The 12,743-nt window shown below is 41.1% G+C and overlaps 1 protein-coding gene across 1 annotated transcript; it reads right to left on the bottom strand.

The window, feature by feature from the left end:
- Window positions 1–795: 795 nt before the first annotated feature.
- Window positions 796–11,775, bottom strand: rab1ba (zRAB1B, member RAS oncogene family a). The gene is made up of 6 exons (XM_017719978.2): window positions 11,381–11,775; window positions 9,951–10,023; window positions 6,932–7,027; window positions 6,295–6,390; window positions 4,953–5,084; window positions 796–3,814 (listed from the first exon to the last, which is right to left on the bottom strand). The coding sequence occupies exons 1-6, from the start codon at window positions 11,392–11,394 to the stop codon at window positions 3,620–3,622; spliced, it is 606 nt and encodes a 201-aa protein (XP_017575467.1). The 5' UTR covers window positions 11,395–11,775; the 3' UTR covers window positions 796–3,619.
- Between the last annotated feature and the right edge of the window lie 968 nt (window positions 11,776–12,743).

The following is a 12,743-nucleotide window of genomic DNA, read 5'->3' as shown; positions in this document are numbered from 1 at the left end:
GTATGGGTGCGTATAGCACTCACATTCTTCATTTGATTCATTACCTGTACATGACGTGTAACAGGCTATTATTCATTATAAATGATTGTAGTGACTGCAAAACAAGTATTTTTCAAACATCAGCTCAAAAAATTGCCATTTGTACACAAGGTGACAAGCAGGTGAAAACATATCTACTGAACATTACTGAACAACTGGCTTTCCTGATGTTATCTAGAGGTCTCCACACTTCCCAGCTAGTTTATTAGAAACACCTCATACTCTCACTCATGGGTCACCTTATGAGTACTTTGTAGGTCTCCTATTTAGGTGTAGTTTAGTCTCTGTTCTCATGCACAATTCGTCAGTCAACCTGTGTCCCATGCATGAACGGTGCATTTCCGACCACTGAACTACTGCTGACCTGATACTACTTAGACAGCAAATTCCACACAGTAGTGTCTGGCCCAGGCACAGCTTTTTTTTTAAATAGCAGTGTGACTGCTAGGTTGAAAGTGGTCAAAAAACTCAAAAGTATGCAGCAAAGAGCAGCTCACTGTCCAAAAACGACCACTGATGAACGACTAGCACATAATATACCTCAACAGACAGCCTACGGTCTAAACTCCAAAGTCAAGCTACAATATAGGTGTCTGATGAAGTGGCCAATGTGTCAATTCAAACCAGGTAAAGTTGTTAGTGTAAGGCTGAGAAATCTGGATTTGGAGCTGTGCTCTCGACACTTCAGTCATACAAAACAGGCACTCAATTTGATCAACACATGTTCTCACAAAACAAAGCACAAAAACACAGACAGACATTGATCTTTTTTTATTATATATATATTTATAATATGTACAGAGAGAAGAAAAAACGATCAAACTGAGCTATGAAAGAGCACCAGAGTGAGCAAGCAGAGGGAGAGGGGAAGAACTACCGGCCTGGTGCTCGCTATAAACCATTCGCCCATGCCTGCATCCTGCCTTATCCAAAGCAACACAGAGATGTGCAAATGACAGAGAGAGATGGGGGGAAAAACTAAGTTAAAAAGTAAAAGAGAAACAAAACGCACGCGGCAAGGTCATCACATTCAAAAGTAGCCCTCCCCACTTCTATTCATGTCCCGCCCCTCTACAATATTGCCCCTAGCCCCGCATCCATTAATCAGACACACAGCATCACAACATAATAGTTCAATTCATAGATTAAAATCAGTAGAACCAGCAAAAGCCTCTTGGAAAACATGCCCAAAACAGAATGCACTCGGTTTTAGTGTGAAATGGTGCGCCGGTCTGAAGTGAGACATTTCTCAGTCATTTCCTTTTTTCGCAGGCTTCACCTGAACCATTGATCAAAACTTTTTCGATAGAAGGAATGTTCCTAGACAAAGTAACCCCCACCATAGCCATCACACCCCACCTGCTACTGCTCCCTCCAACCCCACACCAACAAAACTCACCGTTACTAAATAATGTAAGAACTCTCCCAAAAGAACGGTTACTCTCTGAGGTTAGCAGTGGCTGAAGTGGCGTTAAAACTAGTTTTAAATGGCTCATTTATTAGTAATCTAACGTCACAATATGACAGACATTGGTGCAACTATCTAACTGAGACAGGTCAACACTAACAAACTATGTTCTTCTAGATCCACATCCTATATATTGAAACTGATACAAGGAAAACACTGTCTTCAGTCCACCAGGGAGCAGTAGGACGTCGTCTGAGCTCACATAACTGCTAAAGGGCTCTCAAGCTAAAACGGCATTCAGGAAAGGGGCAGAGTTATGAGTTCCTCTACAGTGTGAACCACATGGAAGGGGGGGTAGAGGGGCTTTAAGTTGACCTCCATGAGCTAGCTTAAACCCTCATACCGCCAAAGGCAACATTCAGACGATTTTGTCCCGGTCTGGAGTCCTCACAAGACTAAGTAAAAGTTCCTACAGGCGAAGAAAGGTATGCTTCAAGTCTGAGACATAAGAGTAGGGGCTTTAGCTGTCAGTGTTGCATTTTTCTTTTCAGAGGATATGGGAGGTCATATCCGGTCTCTCAGCCTAGACCAGTCAATCCCAACATCCCCCACATCACTCTCACACAAGCAGCACACTGATCCACCTCCAAACAACAACACACCTTCATGGGTACTTTGTGTTAAATCCTTCTACATGTACATCTAAACCATGTAATGTATCAATACAAATATACTTCTAAATCGCACATTTTTGTGATACATAATGGACCGTTCCAAAAACAACGTGAGTAAACAGAACACAGGCCAGATCTACACAGGTTCTATGGAAGTACAACGCAGCAGAACGCTTTCATAGCACATGTTGGATATTTGACAAGACAACCAAAAGCTACAGAAATGGACAAAACTAGACAGCATGAGGCTTATACTGAGTGGAGTCTCTGAAAACCATCATACTGTGAACTTGAGGTCATGAAACCTTAAATCTGAGATAACCTGAAGCTATGAAACACCAGAATGCAAGATAAACTGAAATGCACTAGCCTGCACTCACAAGCCTGCAACCACATCCTTGCTGCACCAATTAAAATTTTTTTAGCCCAGTGACAAGACAACCACTCGCTTTCACTTTCAATACAGAAGAGAAAACAAAAATGTCGATTCAATGAGGTTTTCTGTTCCAGTTTGGACGTGATGACATTTGCCCTGCTGCTGTACGCACTAGATGCACATTTAAGGATGAGGGGCTACATGAGGTAATGGAGGGAACAGTAGCATTAACCAATGAATCCAAACCCCAGCCCTTGCAAAGGTTTTATAATAAACAAATGCATTCAGTCCCATCCCTACCAAACACCTTCATTTGACAGCAGTAACCAGTAAGCCTTTATACAAGCATTCATGATTAGAAAAAACATTCTACTGGAAAAAAAATCCTAAAATCACTAATAATAATAATAATAATAATAATAATAATAAGCTGTATGAAATATAGAATATTGCAGATTTTTTATGCTCTCCATTTAGTATGCGACTCAGAATGATTCATCCTTGTCCATACACACTGTACAACAAAAACAACCATCTGAGTGTGTGAGCGTTTGTGTGATGGATCTGAGTATGCGAGACTGGGGAGAAATGCTGATTTCATGACAGACATGATTCTCACATAACTTTCCCACCTCTCTTACACCTCTTAGTGCAGCTGCCCTGCATATGGATAACAATGAGTCACCCAAAAGCAATTCAATTTCTATTCTGCATTTTCACAGGACTTGTGGCCTCCTAAGTAGCGAATGCTGCATCCTGGCCTTTTGGTGGGAAGGGCGGGGGGGGGTTAGGGATGTGAATGGAGATCAAGTGTGGAAAAGGTTGGGGAAGAAAAATAGAGCAGGGTTGAGAAGAAAAAGGTCTGAGGGGAGAGGGTGTGAGTCTAGGAGTATAAAACCCAAGGAGATGACCGGGACATCACAAAGGAAGCTACTAAACTTCTTGCCAGGAACCCAAAATAAGGTTAAAACTCAAGCTTTGGCTCCAAATGCAGTGGTTACTCCCGTACGAATGTTAGGACATCTTCGCCTTCTGTTCTTATGCTCCTAGATGTGTGCAAGTGTGTGTGTGAGGGCTGACAGGACGTGTGTGTGTGCACGTGTGTAAGGAAGGCGAGGCTCTTCAACAGCAGCCACCACCAGACTGTCGAACTGGAGTGCTATCGATCTTAAGGTTGGGCTTGTCTCCTCCAGCCGTAGCTCCTGGGCCCATGCGCTTTTTGATCTCAGCTGCCATGGTCATGAAGGCCTGCTCCACATTGGTGGCGTTCTTCGCACTTGTCTCAAGGAAGGGGATGGCAAGAGAGTCAGCAAATTCCTGCAAGATCAAAATAAAGGACCTTTCAGATTAAGAACATGTAACTGCTTCATGTGTGTTGTCTTAAGTACAAGAAAAAAAAAACTGGAGTAATCAGGAACAGACTTCCATTTTTTGATACTGGACCCCTGGTGTTGTGACCCAAACGAATTTATGCTAGCTTGTAATAAACAAATTTAAAACCAAGACTCATTTCATACGAAACCTAATTTATCTACAATTATGTGGATTTATACACTATGTTTTCTGAAGGCACTGCTGCCAAGTTAAAATGAACTTTACTCACCTACTAAATAAGGGAAGTAGTGACAGAAATGGCATGATACAATCTGCATAACCATACTCCAAACAGCTAAAACTGTTCATTAAACATTTCTTAGTTTATGTTTTAGTAGCCACAACCAATGTGTTATGGTCAACATTGATGACTTGTAATGATGTATCTGAAAGTAGCAAAACACAGACCTAGCCACATTAGCCGTACATTTCAACATAACTTCTAACTTCTAACGGCACAATATGACAGACATTGGTGCAACTATCTAACTGAGACAGGTCAACACTAACAAACTATGTTCTTCTAGATCCACATCCTATATATTGAAACTGATACAAGGAAAACACTGTCTTCAGTCCACCAGGGAGCAGTAGGACGTCGTCTGAGCTCACATAACTGCTAGAGGGCTCTCAAGCTAAAACGGCATTCAGGAAAGGGGCAGAGTTATGAGTTCCTCTACAGTGTGAACCACATGGAAGGGGGGTAGAGGGGCTTTAAGTTGACCTCCATGAGCTAGCTTAAACCCTCATACCACCAAAGGCAACATTCAGACGATTTTGTCCCGGTCTGGAGTCCTCACAAGACTAAATAAAAGTTCCTACAGGCGAAGAAAGGTATGCTTCAAGTCTGAGACATAAGAGTAGGGGCTTTAGCTGTCAGTGTTGCATTTTTCTTTTCAGAGGATATGGGAGGTCATATCCGGTCTCTCAGCCTAGACCAGTCAATCCCAACATCCCCCACATCACTCTCGCACAAGCAGCACACTGATCCACCTCCAAACAACAACACACCTTCACAAGCCTTCTCTTTTTTGCACCAATCTGTATTACACATTTTTAGTAAATTATCCCAATTCTAAACCTTAGCTGTTGTGTAGTCCACTACTTTCTTGGTGGTGAGATCACACTTGTTCCCAACAAGTAGCTTGTTGACATTCTCACTGGCATAACGATCAATTTCCTGCAGCCACTGCTTCACGTTGTTGTAAGACTCCTGCAGAGAAAGAAAATGAGAGAGAGAAAAAAAAACATGATGCTGAGAAGACATAGAGCAAGGTTTAATCTAAGTACCACTGGACTTATTAATACATAACTGACTAGCAGAAAATAAATTTATGTTCTGAACTGATCACCTCAAATCAGACTAAGTTACTAGTCTGACTTAACCTCTTCATTCAAGCAACATAAGAGTGAAAAGCAAGTCATTCACTGAATAAGTGGGAAAAATCTGTGAGACCACTCAGAAAAAGTAAAATAATGAGAATGAAGCTGAACAATCCTACAACCTCTCAAGCAAATGTGGCGTTACAATGAACAACATTAAATGTTCTTGAGATAAAGTTTTTGCTGTGATATGCCTGAATGATGATAAATGGGACTATGTCAGCTCAACTGACCATGAGCCATTGTAGCTCGAGCCTGTTACACAAGCTTCTTACCTTGCAATGTAATGATATCAATTTCCTTAATGTTAAAACTACTCTGTATCCAAACGTTTTGAGACACCTATTCATTCACCATTTTCTCTGAAATCAAAAGGTATTAATAGAGTTTTTGCTCCAGTAACAGCCTCTGCTCTTCTGGGAAGCTTTGCATTAGATGCTGGAACATTGATGTTCTTTAGCTATAACAGCAGTAATGAAGTTGCATTAGGTACTGATGTTGGGATGATTATTTCTGGAACAAAAACTCCAACCCACTCATTCCAAAATTATTGCATCAAGCACCATCACTCCAGATAACACCCTTCTGCTTTTCCACAGTCCAATGCAGGGGGCTTTATACCCCTCTAGACAACACTTGGCAATGAGTATAGTGACCTTGGGCTCAATATGTGGATGCTTTAGTGTCCCATTCTAATTAAATTTCTAAATAATTCTAAATAGAATTCAACCTGTGTCTGTGAAACTGAATGCCCGAGCAATGGGGGCACTTTAAATTGGCTGAATTCAGTCAACAGAAAGGCTGCCTATAAAGCTTTTTAAAATACATTGTACGTCCCTTTTATACCCATCTCCAAAATGTTAATTTTATTATTACCATGCATTCAACTGGTAACATACAGCTACATTTTTTATTGTATAACATATTTAGCATCTGTTGTCTTCCATTTTTCATGAGAACCCAAGTTCAATTCAGAGCTGATCCATCCAGTGTGCCATATTACATTTGGATCTTAGGCAGTGAATATTTTATGACATCACCTGATCTGTGACATCATAGACCACAATGATGCCGTGGGCGCCCCTGTAGTAACTGGAGGTGATGGTGCGAAACCTTTCCTGTCCAGCAGTATCCCACTGAGAGACGGAGAGAGTGGAGGAGAGAAAGAGCAAGAGATGAGGGGGGGGAAAAAAAAAAAAAAAAAAAAAAATCTATGAATAGGTTGTAAGCACATCTGGCAGAAACTACAATAATTCTAATTTGTATATTGCCTTCCATCACTTTATCTTCCAAAACAGAATTTAAAACAACTACATTAGATTTTACTGTGGTAAGAATATCTTAAACACTAAGGTTTTAAGGATAAGCCTCCTATTTATCCAACTGCAACTAGGGCTTAACTCAACAAAGGCACTAGTCAGACACACCTCAGTCTGAGCAGCATACATCAAAAACATAAGAGCTTTCATCAACTGCAACTGCTTAGTTGAAAAAAGCTTTTTCAAGTTTCACTCTACACTACCAGCTGAGACATCTCCAGACAAAGCCTGAAATAATCAGCAAAGCTCAAACTCTCTAGAAATACACCTACGTCTTTTTCAGCTGCAGAGAAAAAGCTATGTACAACAAAAAAAGCAAGAGAAGACAAATAAAATGAAGTGTAAGTGAGCCACTCACAATCTGAAGCTTAATGGTCTTGCCATCCAGTTCAATGGTACGGATCTTGAAGTCCACACCTATGGTGCTGATGTAGCTCTCTGTGTATGTGTCATCCTAGAAAACAACAATGCATCATAATAAGTGGCCGCAATAAACACAATACGCTATAAGACCAGAGAACACCAACAGGACGACAAACATTTGGTTGGTGCGCTGTACCCATGTTTGACTGCAGACTCTAGAACGTTCTCTTCCTGCTCACTCTAGTTCATTTTACTTGCAAGTTCTTTTTCTAAACATTCTGACAGCTGCAAACATTAGAACGTTCATGTTGGCCTGATTGGTGTACTCTGGCCTTTACTAGGGCTAGGCAATGACAATATTAATCTTTATCATGGAAAAACTGTCACATTAAGTTTTTTGAGCATATCATCAGTACTTAAAGAACACTGACCACCAATGCTTTATTTTAAAGGGAACATTATTAGCTCTGCTTAACTGTATTTGCAGTGAAATGTTGAATAAAAATGATCTATACACCATGTTTTTGATAGGGTTTTTTTTTATTTTTTTTTTTTATTAAATGTGGCACTACTGGCTTTTTTTGCCTGTTCCAACATATCGTATATTGACATATTGTCTTATATTTTCTAGCAAAAACTACTTAAAGTAGACCTTACTAAAAACTTTCAGATTCAATGAATGTCTGTAAAGCATGTAGAAGATTAGGTCGAGTGTATTCTTATACCCAAGTGGAATCTTAAAAAGCCTAAGTGTTTCAGTATACACACTGCTATATGACAGTGTTTAAAAAATTTGCTTTGCTGGGGTGGGGGGGGTCAAAAAAAAAAATCTGTGAAGGTTTCACAAATTCCTCACATTTTTTTTTAGTACAAACACAGTTACTCAAGTTACCAGTATTCAAATACTAAAATCACTATTTAGATATCCGCTGTTTCACCACAGGAAATGAAAATCTACAACCCAAAATTACTGAAATGCTGATTTTATGCTTTAACAAAACTATACAACATAAAAGTTTGCTCATATCTGTATGTTATACATTACTACTCCACAATGTGAATGCCTTAACATGGGCGCAATGCCAAGGACACATTGTTAAAACATGATTGAGAAGGTAGACAGAGTGGCTTTTATCAATCAATAGGCAAGGCAGATGGTCAGTCCAAAAACAATTAAAATATATTTCTCTGACATACTAGCACGTTGGCACACCACCCACTGAAAAAGTAAACACACTTGATGAAGACGAGTCTCCATCAGCAACCAGTGTCACCAGTTAACTGTAGTTTTAGCTCATTATCTCATTTGAGGCAGCCTCTGTGATAATACTCATGTGAAACAAAAACCTACCGATTTCCCTCTGCTGTTTTCAGACAATAAAACATGTTCTGAAACGTATTCCTCTATGTAATGCTACAGTTTTGTGTAACACCAGTGCTGTCATCTAAAATGCCAAGCCACAGCTCTATATTAATTGCAGCCAAACCCCACTTTTTTGGTGTTGGCCTTTTCTTATTTCTCCTCAGCATGGTTAAGCAGGTATCTTATCATGAACTCTTTCAGACCTTTGAATATCAAATGAGCCAGAATGCACATCACTAAATGGCATAAAATTGCTGAAAAACAAAGCAAAACAAATATAAATCAACATCAGACATCATGTTTAGATCAGACATATTTCAAGCCAATATTTGATGACATACTACTTATACCCCAGAGCGGTAGTTAATTTTGGATATTGTCCTAAAATTTGTGCATTTATTCACTCCATTAACATCTGTCTACAAATGTGTTACATTTCACTGTAATTTTAATCCAGGCAGATCTTGAATTCAATCATTTTAGAACTGTTTATGTATTGTTATAGGCATCAGCAAGCATGTACATGAACATTACTGTATATCCACATCAGCTTACAATTCCCATACAGGTGCATCCTAATTTCTAGCTATGACCTTTTATTCTCTAATTACCATATCACTAAATGCACAAATCGAAATAACATGGTCAGCATTACGAATTCATCAACAAAAGAATTCTGGGCTGATACAGAACATTTTCATTATACATAATCTGTCAATACTGATGCCGCACATATTAACAAGATGTAGAAATTCTAATTAGCATTACTGGTATTATGACAAAATGCATTTGAATAGGGTTAAAAGTATAATAACTTTAATAAAATGCAGACATGTTAGGACAGTATTCCAGTATTGCTTAAATATGCTCTTCTGTAACAATCATTTTGTCACCAAATTTGAATCTGAATCTAAGCATCATTTCGTTCCTTTCCCACTCAAACAGACCTATACATTTCTACTGACAGCAACATGACTGATATATAAACATGCATCACTTATGTCACTAAAGGGGAGGGGGGTTTCTTACTTTCCACTGCAAAAACTAGAACTATAGGTAACAAGGCAATTAAGTCTAGCAAAACAAAGGGACAATATTGAGACAGGGTTAAAACTGCGCATAGCATAGGTTTGACCATGAAAGCATCTTGTGCTGTTATCAACTACAGTCCTACTTAAGCCAGTTCCAGCAAAACTTCTCATTAAGGAGTCAAAATATGCACCCCATAATGAAGTCAGGTGAGTTCACACTGAACTGCACTAGAGACCAAAGAGAGCTAAACAGCTGCTGGCTAACACTCAGTAGACCTGAACACCTTAATAGCGCTTATTATTACTATCCAGTTCCAGTAAATATGCCATGGCTTTAATGTGGTCAGGGTGGACAGGGGTCTGCCATTTCTCAAAGCTCCTGCCTCCAAAGAAAGAGCATCATGGTAAAAAGGAGCAGTGCAAACATCCAACATTTACTTAAACTACAGACATCAGAGTTGTTCATGAGATCCCAGTCTGATGACCAAATGCGTCAGTGACTTATATTTGGTTAAAAAAAAAAAACGAGTGAAATTCATTTGGGAGTGAAGTGAGGAAAAAAGGATGTGGTCAGTTTCGTTCCCCTTGACATATAAAGGCTCATCAAAAGATATACTTACTGCAAATCTCAACAGAAGACACGATTTCCCCACTCCAGAGTCGCCGATGAGGAGCAGTTTGAACAGGTAGTCACTGAAAAGCAAATTCAACTGCAATTTTAACACAGACTATACAGTTCAAATACACTCACAACTTCCACTTAAGCTGAGATGGATAAAGAAGCTGCCCATGTGTATGACGAGGGATCTTTTTAGGGTTCAGAACTTGCATACTTCAAAGATGTGTATCTCAAAGGACTGTATGCGTTTCATACGTTTAAAATATCGTTTAAAATATACCACCTGCACAACGGTTTTTTGCCACAGTTCAAGAGAAGAAAATTCCCCTTGAAGGGTGTGAACCTAAAATCCCCAGCGTGCCTAATAAAGCTCAAGATGCTACTGGAGATCATCCATTCGTAAACCATACAGTGCAGTAACTGTGAAAGTAAATATTATCTGCATCAAAACAGATTACTGGGCTAACATTAAACAATTGTCCCATCAAAACCAAAACGGTCACATGTAGTTGTCGTTGTCATCCCCCTGATAAACAACAACACGTGTACTTGTGAGCCCTCTCAGGTATGAAAATGTCGCAATCTACGAGCTGTCCTGGTGCTCTCTTAATACTGAGGGCACGGTTTCTGCCAACGACTAACATTAGACATGTTGCATCACACGTGTTGTGGAGCAATCAGTACTCCGTACACGCAGTGTCATGCTGTTTGACGTGTTGGTGTCAAAGGACCGACGTTACCTCAGCAGGCAGTACTGTACAGTATACTGGTCAACAGATCTGTTGGTGCAGTTTCAGAGCAGTCGCTACGTTACTGCAGTCAAGCTCGAACAAAACGACGGTTGGCACTGTAAACCTAACGTGAAGGAGCTCATCCTGTTCGTTTTTGGGACCTTACGCAATCACATACAAAACAAATTAAAACCCACGACACGCCTGTCACTTTTAGGCTGCCTCTAGACTAATTTAAGGCTTCTTTGAGATTGTAGGTCGAAACAACAGGACATGTAGCTCGTCTGCTCCAGTCCGTGCCGTGCCAAACCAGTAATGTCGCCACTTTCAAAATGACTCGCGTTCCGTTAGCTAGCAAACACACTACGGCTTTGAAAAAAACCTGACAGCAAGACTAACAAACCGATAAAAACAGCTGTCAGTACAAAAACTACAACTGCAGAATCTGAAGACGGTCGTTAAGGTCAGTTAGCACTGCCGGCTGCGGCGTCCCTTCAGTAACTATTCCAGGGCAAATATTGGTTTAGCTCGCGCTGGTTAGCTTCGCTGCTGCACAGCTGAGAGCGAACTAGCGTTAGCCTAGCCTAGCCTAGCCTAGCCAGCCGACAAAGCTCGTCCACTCCGTCCCGAGGCCGCGGGCTGGGAGCGAGCGGACAGGGACCAGTGTGGCGGTGGCGGGGAAACAAGTGTCGTTACTCACTATTCTGGGTTCATGGTGTGTGTGAGTGTTCGTGCGAAGGCCGGGGTGACTCTGCTCTGTTCCGCTGGAGGTCTGACGCCGCTGCCGCTGCCGCTGCTTCCTCTTCTCTCGCTCTTCTCGCTGTGTGGAAGAGACGATGATGACTCGCACGTCTGGAGCCCAGAGAGAGGCACTGTGTGACAGGAGGGACGAGTTTTATTGCTCTTCTCTTTACGTTCCCGCTGCCGTCCTAAACGCGTCGAGTCGTCTTTATATTCACTAGACCCGCTCACTTAGCTGACATCCCTCCGCTGAGTAAGAGAGGCGAGTTTCTGCTCCTTTCTCTTTCTTCCTTCCTATCTGCCCCTGGCGTACGAGTACGAGTACAAGATGGCTGCGCAGGTGCGGCAGTGACATCAGATGACGTGGCGCTAGAGACCGAGCTCAAAGACCTTTAATAAGAAAAGTTAGGCAACACTGCAGCCGTCCTGCACAGCGTCTGGGCGTAGCTTTTGCACGGTTTCTTCATTTATGAATCATCCATATGTGTGTGTTATGAGTAGTGCATGGCTTATCGTAACAGTGTTGTCTAATGTAAGAGGTGGCCGGCTGATTGGACCGAATCAAGGCCGGCGATGTTCTGCAGTTGTCCTGTATTTTATTCTTTCCCCCCGGGCTCTACTTACAATGTCTGTTCAGGTTTACATACTAAAAACCTCCTGTTTCGCTTTTACGTGACCATTATCCTCTCTTCCTTTCCCTTTAGAAGTGAAGAGGCTGGTTTTGTTACTGGGCCTTTAAGACTGATACATGTGAGTGAGCTCTGTTCTGGTTGGCAGCTCTGTTGTGTCTCATTCATTGTGCTGGCCTGAGACATTCCTTACAACTTCAGTGTGAATGGTCAGAGCTAAGCTGCTGTAGAGGGAACATCTTATTTTAATAGGTTGGTTTTCCTGACATCACGACTACAATGAATTCAAGACAGGCTGTTTTTGCAGCTGTTTGCTTTTTTGTGCTGATTGGATTTTTAAAATTCGTTCACCTGTTAGTTCGGTCTTTCCCCAGACAAACAATACTACCAAGCTGGAGGATGAAGGCTAGTGCTTCTTCCAGGATGTGAGATCAGCCACCATATCTTTTTAAATCGTTGCTAATACAATGTTATTGGACAGTCTGACATGTTTGGAGGACAATGCTAAAAGTCTAGGCTGTTACATCAGTTAACAGACATCTGTGTGGGCTGGCATTGCGCATGATGTGGATTCAGTAAGAATCAAGTCCTTTTTGATGTTTGCCATATTTAGCTAATTGTTCTAACAACTGGATCACATGGCATTTTTTGCCACTCCACTGAAGGGTAGGAGAACCTTGTGGGGGCAGTCAT

Source organism: Pygocentrus nattereri, chromosome 2, assembly GCF_015220715.1.
Source record: "Pygocentrus nattereri isolate fPygNat1 chromosome 2, fPygNat1.pri, whole genome shotgun sequence".
Lineage (NCBI taxonomy): Eukaryota > Metazoa > Chordata > Actinopteri > Characiformes > Serrasalmidae > Pygocentrus > Pygocentrus nattereri.
Note: the sequence above shows the minus strand (reverse complement) of the source record. Positions and strands in the feature narration are given on the sequence as shown.